This window comes from Octopus bimaculoides, chromosome 4 (assembly GCF_046866305.1).
Source record: "Octopus bimaculoides isolate indiv1 chromosome 4, ASM4686630v1, whole genome shotgun sequence".
In the NCBI taxonomy this organism is placed as follows: domain Eukaryota; kingdom Metazoa; phylum Mollusca; class Cephalopoda; order Octopoda; family Octopodidae; genus Octopus; species Octopus bimaculoides.
The window spans coordinates 94,994,304-95,011,762 of record NC_142931.1 but is presented as its reverse complement, the minus strand read 5'-3'; the positions used below and the strand labels follow the sequence as shown (position 1 = coordinate 95,011,762).

Genomic DNA, 17,459 nt, shown 5'->3' with positions numbered 1-17,459 from the left:
ATCATTATTTTGGACCACCAAGCCCACACAAACAACTGTTGGATTTGCAACACATTTTTTTCAACCCCTCTAATCCTTGGTATCATTTCTATTCTGTGTAAGTTGGATATACGTTTTTTTTTTGCATTTTTTGTATTTAATATATTAAATATTCTTTGTACATCAACTTGCCTAACTTGCTTATCCTAACATTTATATATATATATGTATATATATATATATATATATATATATATATATATATATCGGATTAGTTGTCCTAATGTTTAAATTTGTTGCAAAATTTTATCAAATGCCCTCCAATGACAAATGTATTTCATGCATTGGGTCATGCCATAAATAATGCATTTTTTTATACTTATTTTATTTTTCAAAATTAAGATGAACAAAGTTATTTTTTAAATACTCTCCTTCATTTTCTACAATGCTCTTCCATCTATCTGGTAGACATGCAAGGCCCCTCTTTCAAAATTCACTTATCTGTGATGAAAAATATTCCTCCAGTACTGTTCTGACCTTGTCTACAGAATTCATATTTTTTTCCGTCCAAATGATTTTGAAGACTGTGGAATAAATGATAATCAGATGGGGCAGTGTCCGGTGAATATGGTGGGTGGGGCATTATTTCTCATTCAAACTGCTCCAGCCTTTGGAATGTGATCCTCGCTGTATGTGGTCGAGCATTATCCTGATGGAAGAACACCTTTCATCCTGAAACCAAAGATGGTCGTTTTTCTTCTAGCACTGACTTAAGCCATTCAAACTGCTTGCAGTAGATCTCCTTTGTTATCATTTGGTTTTAGGTTTAAAAGTTCAAAGTGGACTAAACCTTTCATATCCCACCAAAGCAGATAATATCTCACATGGGTGGAGACCCTCTTTAGCCTGGGGTGCCAGTGTTTCTCCTTCCTCTACCCACTGTCTTCAGCACTTGACATTTTTATAGAGAACCCATTTCTTGTCACCAGTCACTATTCAGTCCAAAAAAAGGTCCATTTGAGAGATGTGACAGCAAAGAAGAGCACACATTCACTCTCTGCGGGCAATTAGATTCGGAAATTTTGTGAAGAATCTATTGACCCAATTTGCTCATTTTTCCAATAGCACGCAGATATCAATGAATGGTTGAATGACCAGATCCAAGCTTCTCTGCTAGTTCCTCAACAGTTACGATGGGATTTTGCTCCACCGGAGTTTGCAGGACATCTTCATTGAATTCTACAGATCTTCCAGGACAAGGCTCGCCTTCTAGGCTATAGTTTCTGGCTCGGAATTTCTGGAACCACCATTGACACTGGCTTATGCTTATTATCTGATTCCCATATACTGCATTAATATTCCTTGCACTTTTCGTTGCGTTGTTGCCTTTATTGAACTCATAAAGCAAAATATGCTGGATATGCTCCTTTGTCTCGTCTTTGAAAAAATAACTGTTATAATTGAATTGCACTCTTCAAAACTTGCACTAAAATTACTACCTACTTTTATAGCAAGTTGATACCAATAGTTTATCCCATCCACCTCCAACTTTTAATTCATGCAATTGAAAAAAAACCGCTTATTTATGAGATGACCCTATATTTTAATACTTATACAGAAAATAATTTATTTAGTCTGTTGTCACTAACCAACTCATTGGTTGTTATAGTCAATATCAATTTTTCTTATTGTGTATGTTACAGGTCAGCACCTCAATTTGTTAGAGTATAAAATAAACAGATTATACTTGAATTTTTTTTTTTTTTTTTTTTGTGGGGTTAGGGTCAGTGTTTGCTATTTGTAATGTTTTAGCTTAATACTGCTATATTTTACATTTAGTAAGTTCTAATGTATGTATTCATGTAAGTAAAATGTGTGTTATCCATTCCTCGCACTTTACATTAAATTCTTAATTTTAAAGTTATAATGACTTCTTTTATAATAATAATAATAATAATAATAATAATAATAATAACAATAATGACAATTTTAATAATTACAATAATTAAGTAGAGGTTTTATTAAAGTATATTCTTCTTATACTATTATACAGTATCCTAGATATTTTTAGTTTCAATCTCTCACTTTTAAAAATAACTTGAACAATTAATGATTTTTAGAGTAAAATTGTATACCAAAATATATATATTTTCTCAATGCAAGTAAAGGTATCTTAACCAGGCTGCTTATTTACTCACTTTTACCATCTCTTTGAATTTGTTTTACATTCTTCTTTTCTCTTCCCTTCTTCCACATATTAATGTCAAATGGGCTGATGAGTAATCAGTTGGTTAATATAGTACCATAAGCCCACTCGGCTAAATATTATATACAATTGGGTTCTCTCATCCAATTTTAGGTAACTAGCTTATAGCTATGTAAATGTGTTTCAAATCAGAATACTTCAGCTAGTTTCTATTTCAGTCTTGTGTCTAGTGTTTTTCATCCTTTTCTTGTAATTATTAGTAACTGGTTAAAAATGATTATTATTGTTTCCAGGAGTTTCTGTAGCTTATAAAAAGATTTTATTAACATTGATACATTGCACTTCAACAATATACCAATCTTAAAATATTTGTGTACAATTAACATATATAAATAACAATATTATATATATAGGCACATGAGTGGCTGTATAGTATGAAGTTCACTTCCCAACCACATGGTTCTGGGTACAGTCCCACTGCATGGCACCTTGGGCAAGTGTCTTCTACTATAGTCTCAGACTGACCAAAGCCTTGTGAGTGGATTTGGTAGACGGAAACTGAAAGAAGCCTATCATGTATATATATGTATGTGTATCTGTATTTGTCTCCTCACTATCACTTGACAACCGATGTTGGTGTGTTTACATCCCCATAACCTAGTTGTTCAGCAAAAAGAGACGGATAGAATAAGTACCAGGCTTACAAAGAATAAGACCTGGGGTTGGTTTGTAAAGGAGGTGCTCCAGCATGGCCACAGTCAAATGACTGAAATAAGTAAAAGAATATATATAACACACATGAGCAGCCAACTGCATGTATTAGGTAAAAATAAGTAATTTTGGTCAATATCAACAACAATAATATAGTATGATGATGATGATGATGACAGCAATATAGCATAATAAAACTAATAATTATAATAATCCTTTCTACTAAAGGCACAAGACCTGAAATTTTGGGAGAAGACTAGTCGATTACATCGACCTCAGTGTCTTACCGTTACTTAATTTGGCAGATTTTGAACTCATAACGTAAAGACAGAGGAAATGCCACTGAGCATTTTGCCCAACAGGCTAACAATTCTGCCAGCTCACCACCTTAATGATAACTTGAAAGCATTAGTTATATTGATTCATTGCAATATTAATATTTCTGACATGTGTTGTTTATTTGTTCACTCAGCGCTAATTTTTTTCAAGTAACATTTTTTAATAAGATCATAGTTTTGTGGACTCTAAGAAATAAAATATTTCTAATATTTACATCAACACCATCCTTCAGCTGGTTTGATCCTGATCATCATGTCTTTTTCTTAGATTCACACAAGAAACCTTTATTGTACCTGCACCATAAACTAAAAACAATATTTCCCTTAGTGTTGTTTCTCAATCAAATTCAATCTGGTACAATGTACACATCTAAGAATAAGACACTTTGGGATAACTAACTATCAAAATGTAGTGCACATGTAAATATTTTTTAAAAAAAGCCTCTCTAAAAATGAAATTAATTGTCAATAAAATAGTCCAGTAACTTCATTAATAAACTACTCATTTCAGACTTAAACATTTTACTTCAAATTTTTATTTCCAGATAATGATCTGTTTGAAGCAACTGCACTCTATGACTTTGAAGGTCGGACGGAAAGGGAACTGTCTTTCAAGAAAGGCAATACATTGGTGATATTCAAGCAAGTCTCCAGTGACTGGTGGGAAGGTTGCTTTAATGGCAAAGAAGGCCTTATACCCGATAAATATGTTACACTTAAAACCGGGTAAGTAATTGTTTGTGTGTGTGTGTGTGTGTGTGTGTGTGTGTGTGTGTGTTCGTTCACACACGCTTTTATATACACACACGGGTATTTAGTGTCATCATCATTTTAACAGCTACTTTTACATTCTTACATGAGTCTGATGAGATTTTGTCGAGACAGAATTTTCTATGACTAGACACCAACCATCATCTGTTTCCAAGCAAGGTAATAATTCTCTCAGTTTCTCATACAATGCAGAGAATGGCAAAGAAGCCTGGACATGCTTTTTATCAACATAAAGTGAACATGCACTGAGTCATGAAAATACACACACGCATCTGGCTTTCCATCTACAAAGTATTGATCAACCTGTAGCTGTAGTACAGTATACCAGCTGACAGCAGCCACGTAATGGGATCAAACTCCTAATCATGTGATTCTGTTAACCACATAGCCATGACTTTACTATACCTAATCTCCAATACCTCAACCAAGATTTGTACCACACCATGAAAAGGTATCTTCTTTCTCCTCTCCTAGTTCTTACTACATTGCAGCACAATATTCCGTTCTTATTTATTTTTAAAAACTTGTTTCTACAGCCTTGGATGCTCTCTTTGCCTCAGCTTTATTGTTTGAGTTCCAACTGAAATTTTGTCTATGAGGTCATATTACTCTAGAACAGTGGTTCTCTAACTTTTTCAGACTACTGCTCCCTCCCCCCACCTCCCAGGCTACATTTCTCACATGCAGCCCACACACACACACACCACACATCACCATAAACATAAATCTCTATAAATAAAACTTAACCTAGTTAACCTATTATTTTGTTGCCTTTACAATATGAAAGAGGAAGTTTACATCTCACCTGTAGCTACAATGTTTCCATATTCCTACTGTGATGGATGTTCTTTTGTGCAGGAATATCAGCTTCCTAGCATCAGTATGAAAGACACTAAGATCTCCGTGTTCAATAATTTTTTTATCTTTGAAAGGAGCTGGACAAATGTACTGAAGCCCCACTCTACAGACAATGATGTTGGGAAGCAATAAAATACATCTTGACTTCATTCTGACATGATTCTTTTTAACTTTGACTTCAACTCCATATCATTTTAAAGTGAAACCAGTTCTTTCACTATTCTTGTTTCCTCATTACTAATATCTAGGAATCACTTAGACTGGTATTGTATCTAGGACTCACCCAGACTGGTATTTTAAGCAATAATCCTGAAGTCTGTGCACCTCATCCACGTGTGAATAATACACTTAAATGCCATCTGGTATGCACTTTTCCGATTCCAATTCAGAGAGGTTCTGAAACTGGAAGAACTCACAATGGCTTATGTCACATTTGAATAACTTTAACTCTGACAGAAACATGGAAGGGGTTGATTTTACCTTGATAATGAGTATCTCATATCTTTGCTGTTGCAAATTAATTCCATTGAGTTTTGTGAGTCCTACTTGATGTTTCTTAGCACATCACATGGAACAGAATTAGAGTCTTACAAGAATTCAACAACTGTTTTAAAAATGGAATAGAAACTTTCAGGCAGTTTCTCATTACCATCCATCAAACTTCCATTTGCAACAACAATAGTTAAAAAAATATTTATCATTTTCAATAAACTGATGTAAAGCAATGATGACAACCCACCTGCAATGGTATTCCAACTACTGCTTGAAAATGAAATACTTTTTTCGTATCTGTTTCTTGTTGTCTTAAAAATAATAGCTCTTGAACCAAACAGTAATCTTTGATGAAGCGAATAAGCTAGAAACAAACTTTTACTGCTTGGCAAATGGGACTCCTTTAACTGTGTGCTAAATTTGCTTCTGCATATGTTGCACAATATATCTTCAATGTTATGACATTCCATATTTTGAAACATATATAATATGCATTTTTAAAGAAAAAATTTTATACTTCTACCTTTTTTAGACAAAGTTTAAAAAAAAAAAAAGAAGAGAGAGAGGAAAATTCTGATCTATGCTTTTTCCAAATTTTTTTCTGGAAAAATACAAACTACAAGTGTTTCAAAATGTGGATTACTACATGATGAAAAATAATAAAAAAGATAGGAGCATGTTCCTTAATTTTATTTACTGCTCTGATAACAGTGCGTAACTATTTAAGTCTACAACTTAGGTTATGCGCAACATGTGCAAACACACTAGGTATAACATTTTCAATACGGAGTGGCTGTGTGGTAAGTAGCTTGCTTACCAACCACATGGTCCTTGGTTCAGTCCCACTGTGTGGCACCTTGGGCAAGTGTCTTCTGGTAGATTTGGTAGATGGAAACTGAATGAAGCCCATCGCATATATATATATATATATGTGTGTGTGTGTATGTATATATATAAATATATATGTGTATGTTTGAGTGTCTGTGTTTGTCCCTCTGCCATCACTTGACAACCAATGTTGGTGTGTTTACATCCCTGTAACTTAGAATAAGTACTAGAATAAGTCCCAGGGTCAATTTGTTTGACTGAAGGTGGTATTCCAGCATGGCTGCAGTCAAATGACTGAAACAAATAAAATTTAAGAAATATTAGTGGTCTGTGATCAAGAGGTATGGGTGGGGGATTAAAATGTCCACTTGTAAGTATTTTGAAATGTGGGAAAATGCCGCAAAAATTCCCAGAAATTCCAATTTATGTAAGACAGCTATACTGAAAGTCTGGCATATATAATTGAATGCCTTTTTTAGAAAAAATACGTGAAGATCTCACACCCCAGGTCCTTTTGTCACACTCAAATTCGGTATGTGACACACTAATTGTACATATAAAACAACTCAATGTAGTTATATGTGCTACATATCGCCCTCCACATGCTCCAAATCATGTAGGCAAGTTTGAAGACTGCCTTACAAAAATAGAAGTTCTAGTCACATTAGAACAACATATAAGTGTACTTTTTATGGGAGACTTCAATCTGCCCAATGTCAGATGGCCCGAGGGCCTTTCTCTCCCAGGAATGACGCAATACAAACAAGGACAGGTGAATTCCCTCCTGAACCTCGCCAACACTTTGTACATGGAACAAATAGTACTCCAACCAACCAGGGCAGGTAACATACTGAATCTCTGCTTCACAAATAATATGGATCTCATCCATAATGTGAAAATGACACCGACGCTACTCTCAGATCACAACATTGTAGAGCTGACCATGTACGGACCAAAGGAAACCATGGACATGCAGCCTACAAGAAACTCTCAGAATCTTTCCAATTTGAACTTCCATAAGGCAAACTGGAAACAAATTGAGAAAGAGATCCTCAAACAAAACTGGCCTAAATCTCTCTCCTCACCGGACATTGACATGAAACTTAAACAATTCATGTCTGTAATGCAAGCCATATGCTACAAATGTGTCCCAGAGAGAAAGGCCATTGTACACAAAAACAAAATCCCCAGGGAGAGGAAAATTCTTATGAGACGGCGTACAAAAGTTTCAAATTGCCTAAACAAACAAATTGAAAGCAGTGAAAAGTCCCGCCTGACAATACAACTGCTGGAGATTGAAAAAAATCTGCAACTCTACCACGAAAAAGAAAAAGCAGACATAGAAGCCTGGGCTATAGACAATATAAAATCTAACCCCAAAGCTTTCTACAAGTTTGCCAAAGAAGCAGCTTCAGTGAACTGCAGGATAGGGCCACTCCTTGAAAAAGATGGTGCACTCACAGGAAACCCAAGGAGGATAAGTGAAATACTAAATGAGCAATTCAAAAGTGTTTTCACTCCACCCCTAGGGCACTTTCAAGTCAGCAATCCAACTGGCTTTTTTAACACTGCAGATATAAAAACAGAGGTAATGATGATCGATTACATCAATATAAAGGAAGACGATGTAATAAGGGCTATAGATGAAATCAACCCAAACTCAGCAACTGGCCCTGATGGATTCCCAGCAATCCTTCTAAAAGTATGTAAGCGAATCCTAGCAAGACCGCTGCAGTCCCTCTTTCAGAGCTTCCTTGCGTCTGGCAAACTCCCAAGAAAACTGAAGGAAGGTAAAATATGCCCTATTCATAAAGGAGGTAGCAGAGCGGAGGCTAAGAACTACAGACCTATCTCTCTGACCTCGCACATCAGCAAGGTCATGGAACGAATGGTCAGAAGAAAACTAATCGCCTTCCTTGAAGAAAAGGACTTGCTGCCTGACACCCAACATGGTTTCCAACCAGGAAGCTGCTGCCTGACTCAGCTCTTACAACACTATGACTGGGTGCTGAAACAGCTACTGAACCACTCAAATGTGGTAGTGATATATCTCGACTTTGCAAAGGGCTTTGATAAAGTCAATCATGGAATGATATGTCACAAACTGTGTGATCTCGGCATAGTTGGAAAATTGGGAGAATGGCTTCATGACTTTCTGAAGGCTAGAAGTCAGGTGGTAGTAGCCAATGAGGCCACTTCCAATGACACGCAAATAGTGAGCGGTGTTCAGCAAAGCACTGTTTTGGGACCGCTACTGTTCATAATGGCCCTCTCAGACATGCCCTCAGCCACACAGAGAGCCACGATCACAAGTTATGCAGATGAAACAAAAGTCTCACAGGTAATACAGAACCCTGAAGACACTATGCACCTGCAATGTGAGCGGGATGAAATATACAAGTGGGATGAAAAGAATAAACATGCAGTTTAATGCTGAAAAGTTTCAAGCCTTGTGCTATCAGCATGCAAAACTAAATGCAGTACCCATTAAATATGCTAGACCTGGAGGGACTGCAATCCCAGAGGCACAGTCAGTGCGAGACCTGGGCATGAGTAATAATGCATCCTTTCATGTGCATGTTGCTAAATTGTCAATGAAATGCAGGCGACTGACCAGATGGATTCTTAGGACTTTTAGAACAAGAGATCAGGAAACCATGATGGTCCTCTGGAGGACACTTGTCCTAAGCAACTTTGACTATTGCTCTCAGCTATGGTCACCAACCAGTGTCAAATTAATCTCAGAACTTGAGGCAATCCAACGAAGCTACATGAAGAAGATAGCCTCTATGCAGCATATAAGCTATTGGGAAAGACTCAAGAGATTAAGACTCTATTCCTTAGAGCATAGACGAGAAAGATATGCCATAATATACATCTGGAAGATCCTCGAAGGAATTGTCCCAAACTTTGGCATCGAAAGTTACACAAATAAAAGTACTTGACGCCATTGCATAGTGCCAAGGACTCCAAATTTGCCATCAAGATGTAGGACAAGATACTGCAATAGCCTGGGCTTCAGAGGTCCACAGCTCTTCAATATCCTCCCGAAGGACCTGAGAGACCTGCATGGGGTGGATGTACGTGTTTTCAAGATGAGGCTGGGCCTCTTCCGGTCAGGTGTCCCAGATGAACCAACTTTGCGGCAGGAGGTGCAGATGAAGGCAGCTGCATCAAACTCTCTCATGCACCAAATGTCAATTCCTGAAGTAAAATTGTGTAGCAACACCAAATGGCGGTGCCCCAGCATGGCCACCGCTCATGAGCTGAAACTAGATAAAATGAAATGAAAAATGAAATAATAGAGTTTCTAAAATATAAATTTGACAAAATTGTTGAAAACACCAAAAATCAACATTGTGTACTTTTTACCAATACCCAACTAATTCTAAAAGACCAATTAAACTAATTCATATTTATAATACATATTTTAATCAATGTATGAGTTTAGTAGGTCAGGCCTATATTTAAAGCAAATATATGAAGACAAATGCTAAAGTTTGTCTGACACTGAAAATTTACAAAATTTATATTTCTGTTAACCAATCTTTACTTAAAAAAATCAAAATACCAATTATGGAAGATACATATGTGTGTGTATATATATATATATATATATATATATATATGATATAATATATTCATATTTATGTAATAGAGGAGATTAAATGTTAAAATGGATTATATTTTTTATTTTTCATGTTGCTATACAATTTGTTTCATACAAAATGACCCAGATATTCATAAATAGAAAGTCATAAGTCATATTTGTACTCATCAGTAGCTGATATAAAAACTAAAAAACACGTTAGAAGTACATAGATTTTCTGTTAGTTATCATTTTGGAATTAGTATATTCGTTTTTACGGTCATCTCTATTTGAATCAAGACTAAAAAAATATATAAATATTATGTGGGTGCTAATATATGTAATATTGAAAAACTGACATTCTCTCTATGAAATCCAGTGTGTCTCTATCTAAAACTTTTTAAATGAATTTTATTACTGGTCAAGCTATATTTGTATGTACATTGAGAAATACCAAATCAAATAAGGAGGTATGTATTTTCTTGACGTTAACTTTAACCTTAAAACAGGTATTTACCTGCCTTATCAAAAACCTAACACTAACATTAGATGTATAAATGCAAATAGTAACCATCCACTTAATATTATAGAAAACCTTAGTACGAATATAGAGAGAAGAATCAATTACCTATCTTCAAATGAAGAAGCATTTAATAAACATAAAGATGATTACAATATAGCACTTAAGAAGGCAGGATATAATTATGAAATTAAGTACAATAGGAGTTGCAACACCACTGAAAATCAAATTGAAAATAAATACAAAAATAATAATATTAAAACTTAGACACCCATAATAAAATAGTATATCCTCACAAAGTAGAAATGAAAAGTTTCAATAACAAATATAAATATAACATACATGGTAAACAGGATGATTATAATAAAGAAATTAAACTAAAACATGGAGAATGTTATACCAAAAATAAAATTAAAAATAAGAACAAGAATCGTAACAATTATTATTATTATAATAACACAAATGTCAATAAATTCAAAAATAATACTTGGGTAAATAACAATTATTACAACCTTACAGAAGTAGAACATAATAGTACAAATAACAATATAAACACCCCTACTAACAATAACTTATATAAATCAACAAAGAAAAAGAATAATATTTCATTATTTACACAAAATAATTGTAATTGTAGAGACCCAAATACATGTAAGTTAGACAGGGATTGCAGAAGAAAAAAAATGTATACCAAGCAACAATAATAACACAGGATATGACTAAGTACTATTATATTGGATTGATGGAAAATTGAGTTAAATTAAGAATCACAAACCATGAATCAACATTCAAGGACCAAAACAAAAGGAATAGTACAGGACTTTTAAAATAAATATGGCACCTCAAAAAAAAAAAAGAAGTTAACTTCATAATCAAATAGAACATTTTAGCACATGCACCTTCTTACAAAATTAACAATAAATTCTGTAGATTATGCCTAGAGGAAAACTATAAAATAATGAAAAGAAAAGAGAACCTAGTTAATACGAGGGATGAAAAAGTTTTTCATATAGACACATGGCAAGGTACCTCTTTATTAAACTAAAGTGATTTAATGATATTATTTAATATCACCCTAAAATCAATATTTTAAAATATAACCATTACCACACTATATATTAATAGCTTAATTAAACTATACACCATAAATCTATATAACCCCAACAGCCAAAATTATCTAATTGACTTACATCCAGACAAAATGACTATTAGTTTTTGTGAACCTTTAGATTATTTTCACAAAATATGTATATACATATGTAATACCTATAGATATTATATCCTCTTTAAAATATGAAATACATATAGAAAATATGTATAGGATAAGATTCAATTCTAAATGTGTTGTATATGTATATTTTCTGGTAGTACATCCAGACAACCTTAACACACCAATCTTGGATTCAAGATATTTGTATGTCTATATATGAATATGTATAATTTGTATGATATATTTGTAACTTTGGTGTGTACCTTTATATATTTTGTAAAAATAATATGTATATATATATATATGTGTGTGTGTGTGTGTGTGAATATTATGTGTGTATGTACTTATTTATGTATGTGTGCATGTATTTATAGGTGTGTATATATATAAATATACACACACACACATGTGAAGGGTTCTTTAGCTTCCAAAGCCTTCTCTTCTGGATTGGTCTGCTTCTTGGCATCCTTCTGGTCTCAAGTCTAAAGTCAGTAATGACTAGTCTATGCTGTGGGGTGCATTCCTCAGCTGGGGGGGGGGTCTTTGTATTTAAGAGCAACCCTGCGTCCTGCTGTCTGGTGAGGATAAATATCAATCTGGCTAGCAGAGTCACCTGATTGATAGGTTATCATGTGGCTGTCTGGCTTCCTGAACTTAGTGTTGCAGATTAAAAGGTTACATGCATCACATAACTCCAGTAGCCTAGTTCCCTCATCGTTCCAGGATGAGGGAAGACACTGGATTTCCGCCCAACATGCCCATTAAAATCTTCAGCCTCAAAGATGAGGTCATTGCCACTTATCTTTGAAGTAGTCTGTAGAAGGTTATCATAAAAATGTTGATTCTGATCATTTGGTGGCCCCGCTTGTGGGGTGTAGGTAGAGATAATTGTAGCTGTGCTGTTCTGCAGAACTAGCTTGAGCTTAAGCACTCTATCGCATACCCTGACAACCTCTATGACCTTATCCACCCATTTCTCCACAAGGAGTATGCCTACACCCCCTACTTCATCCATGTTACCTTGCCAGAAGATTTTATACCTATGTGCCTTGCCTGTGAGGACTCTAGCTGAAGCTCCTCTCCATCTTGCCTCTTGTATGCAGCATACATCAACCCGTCTCCTTTCAAGCATCTCACTAGACCTACCTTTCAGTGTGCCTATATTGACAGTGACAACTCTGAAAACTGGGAAAGGAATGTAGGGTGAGGCTTGGGGAGGAGAGATGTTATTCAATGCCTGAAAAGAAGAGGGAGGTTGTTGTGTTCATTTTTTAGGCATGCTTCACCTGTTCTCACTTCCAACCTAGCATCAATCAAACATTCAAGCGTGTTAAGATTGTTGCCCCTACTGGAGCTAGGAGCAGGTTTTAGCAGTGTTATAAGCATTATGGTCATCGAATAATGTAAATTTAAGCGGTGTAGCAAAATATGGATATTCCAATATTAGATTAGGTAGGGAGTCAGCTAAAACTGGTTGCAAATGTCCAGGGAGAGGGGGTTGCAGGTATGATGGTGGGTACCACCAGCGGGGGGAGGTTTCAGACAGAGATCGAGGAAACAAGCTCATCCCTACATACACTCAAGCACGTGCACCCACACACAGGAACAAGCACACATGGACAGCCGATGTGTATACAATAGAATTTGTGTGTACATATTTCCATGCCAGTGTTGTTAGTCAATTTACATCTGTATATGTAAATCTATGTAGGCTTGTATTATATCTGTAAAATATCCAAATATATTAATTATTGTGTCCCCTACATTAATCTAAATTTCTCTAGCTCTCTATTTTGCTTCATTTTTACTTTCTATGAAAACATGCTCAACAATAATATAAACAACAGTATATAAACACAGTATATTTCCAATAGGCAGAGTTTCTACAGCTGGATGCCCTTCCTAACGCTGACCACTCAGAGAGTGTAGTGGGTGCTTTTACGTGCCACCGGCACGAAGGCCAGTCAGGCGGTACTGGCAACGGCCACGCTCAAAATGGTGTATTTTATGTGCCACCCGCACAAGAGCCAGTTCAGGGGCACTAGCAACGATCTCTCTCGAAAGTCCTTACACATGCCGTGGGCACAAGTGCCAGAAAGGCGACACTGGGCACAGGTGCCTTCACAATTTCGCTTTCCCCAATAAGTCTTCTCAAGCTGAGTTCTGTGTCCAATGAAGGAGACGACGTTGGCATGGGTGCCAGTCGTCATATAATATAATCTATCACTTTATTATTGATCTTCTATATAAATGAAGCTATATCCTTTAATTTGCTGCTTTTGTTTACACAAAATGAGAAGATACATTGCGGAACTGTTATTTTAATGTGCTATATCTATTTATCACCTGAAGAGACACATTTTCACTGTCAGATGCTTCCGAACCAGTTGTTAAGTATTCCATCCATGAGGGATCAATGCTAGATGTGTCGAAACAATTGTAGTGATTAATAAAAACCTTCCATCTGTCATTTACGATATATATATATATATATATATATATATATATATATATATATATATATATATATATATACACATACATACACGCACACACTCACACACTGTTAGTATACACTACTCTGCTCTTACCACCTCTATTCAATTCACTGCAAACACAGACTCTCCTATCTCAACTTTTCCTCCCCCTCTACCCACACCACACACCATTATGCACATTCTCACACACATTCACATACACCTTCGCAGTCCACGCACACTAGCACCCAATACCACCTGACCTCTAATTCTCATGACCCCTATCCCATTTCGCATTTCCATGCATTCCTCCACAACACACTGTTCACTCCTAAAAACACAAACACTGAACACAGACAATATACACACAACCACAACATGCATAAACACATACAACGCACATCACTCCACACAATACATGCCCTAAGTTATACATACACTCACACAGGCCCACAATTTTAAGCTCGCACACACATACATTCACATGCACTTGCCCCCATTCACACATACACACTCACACACCATTTTTACATACACATGCTTACACACCCTAGTTCAACCAGATTACTCTTAAACCTTAGTCTGTATATGTATATATATATATATATATACATGCATGCATGCATACATACATACATGCATGCATGCATGCATACATACATACATACATACATACATACATACATACATACATACATACATACATACATACATACATACATACATACATACATACATACATACATGCATGCATGCATGCATACATATATATAAATCATTGGAAGAATCAATTTATTAGACGGAGTCCAACAAATGTCATCAAATAAATGGAACAGGTTTTGATGGTAATATGGGTTATTTATGTATACAATTGAAGAATACGTGTTTCAACAAAAGTAATGCACATTGTTAAATTAAGTCATTTAGAACTCATCAGTGGGTAATAATTAAATATTTTAATAAAGTTAGTACTTTTAGTTTTCTTTGTGATCATTGTATTGATTTCGTTTCCTAACTAATTTATTTCTTTCGCTCACCAAATCAAATTCTAAGTCTTACAAGCATAACTTTATTGGTATTCAGTTCCTTTCATTACTCCCTCCCTATATATCTAATTAAAACATCACCAACTATTCTCCTTTGTTTGCTGGTCAAAAATGTATGTTTATGTACATCTTGAAATACGGTATAAGGGGTTATATATATTTTTTTAAATATCCTATTGAACAATTTAGTAACTGCCATCTATCATATCTCATATACATTTTTAACACCTTATTTAGTTATAAACAACAATATAATATCAATTGATTGCTTAGCCTGTTCTTTACAAGTAATAAATTCAATTCATACTACTATTATTCAAATTATATTATCTTTAAATTTATAGCTTGATATATTTATTTATGCACATTGTTAAATTAAGTCATTTAGAACTCATCAGTGGGTAATAATTAAATATTTTAATAATGTTAGTACCTTTAGTTTTCTTTGTGATCATTGTATTTATTTAAATATATCATCCAGTTAGTCAAAATATTTACGTAAATCTATACATATTTTTATTCTATGATTCTAAGTCTACTTTTCGGATAAGTATATTCCTTTCGTAATTGACTCAAACCAAATATACTTATTTACCTTGTCGTTATTCTTGTTAGTTCAAGTTATCACTTTGTTGAGAGGAAATAATAGGGGATGTTACGGTAACATAAATTAATAACTGCTTATCACATTATAATATTTCCACATATGACACTTTAATATCTAAAGTAATTCACACAGACACACATTCTCATCTTTATATATCTGATATTTATGCACACATTCCAAAATTCCAGTTTTATGGACCCTGTAAAAAGGATTTTGCTCCTGAAAAATGGAGCTGAAAAATGTGGGAGTTAAGGCCCCTATTGGGGGTGGGTGTCTTAATGTCAACCAGAGAAGTTGAATTGTTGGAATCTTTTTAACTTGGGTCTTATATGTATTGTTTGAATTTCTTTGAAATAGGAAATATATGTATGTTCATTGCATTTGTAAAAGAGAGCAAAGCTACAGGAAACCAAAAGACGAATGATCACGATAATCAGTCAGCTACCCTAACCTAGTCGTTAATACTTCCCAATGTAGGATTCCTCACTATACAGGTGACAGGCACAACTGTAAGATGCATTACGGATCTATAGCAATTGGAAGGGCATGACCCAATTGAAACAACGTGTGACGTTTGGAGTAAAGGGAAATGAAAGTGTCGCCTCTGTTACCAATAGGTAACTGTGCAGAAATTTACAAACAATAAATGTCTTTGAATAAACCAGTCACTCATCTGGGAAGGCCTTGAAATCAATGTTACCAACTGGGGACTATGCGTGACCCAGTGATAATAAAAAGACTCAAAGGATGTTTGCAAGGAAATAATTTTACTCAACACTTTGTAAGTGGAGGCAAAGATGCGTCTCATTTACTGGACAATTTATGCACCACATTGCAGAAATCACAATTTAAGTATATCTGAAAGGATAGTCTTACACTGTTGTACCATTGAATTACAAATAATGCTCATCTGTTATGTTCAGGTGACCCTATAGCTTCCAATAGTACAACTGTATTCTTCTTTGTTTAGGAAAAATGACTAAATTGTGGGTGTGAAGTGCCCATGAAGGGGTCTTTGTAACTTCTAAGAAGAAGAAATTTTAGAAATATTACTTTATTTGTGTGTAATATGTATGGTTAAAATTTCATCAACATCAAAAATGTATGAATTTTCATGGGGGTCATGGCTGTTATGCATAGAATATAATTTCCAAATTTCATAAAGATCCATTCCGTACTTTTGACGTCGTTTTGGATAAAAAAATAAATGACTAATGTGTGTGTTTGTATGTGTGTATATATGTATAGATATCTGTATGCATGTATATATGTGTACATATTACATGTACATCTATATATATATATACATCTACACATATGTATACATATACATGTATGCATATAAATCTCCATCTATATATATATGCATACATATACGTGTACATATACATCTATATGTATACACATACATCTCTCTCTCTCTCTATATATATATATATATATATATATAGATATATAGATATATATATATATATATACATCTCTATATATATATACATGTATATGGATACATTTGTGCAGCTGTATGTATGTATGTATGTATGCCTGAATATGTGAGAATATAGTTTCACTGAAGTAGATTCGGTATGAAAATGAAACCATTAAAGTGAAAGTATCTGTCATGACAGTATCGAAATGTGATTGTTTCAGTTTTGATACTGAAATAGTAGAAATACATTCATTTTTAAAGTGAAAGTATTTGACATGAGTGTTTTTGTTTCACTTTTGACATGTAATACTTAAATAGTGGGGGAGATGTGATGTTGCTGTGGACTCGAACTATGCAAGAAGTTAAAAAATTTTTTGACTAAAACACAACCAGGACCC

At 34.6% G+C, this 17,459-nt stretch overlaps 1 protein-coding gene across 4 annotated transcripts in view; it reads left to right on the top strand.

Moving 5' to 3' along the window:
- Positions 1-17,459, top strand: part of LOC106872494 (SLIT-ROBO Rho GTPase-activating protein 1-like) — a 654,858-nt gene that overhangs the window by 604,205 nt on the left and 33,194 nt on the right. For all 4 annotated transcript variants that reach the window (XM_089351041.1, XM_089351043.1, XM_089351040.1 and 1 more), the window contains one exon: positions 3,780-3,960. In XM_089351041.1, the coding sequence (XP_089207167.1) occupies positions 3,780-3,960 (181 nt within the window). The remainder of the gene's footprint in view (positions 1-3,779; positions 3,961-17,459) is intronic.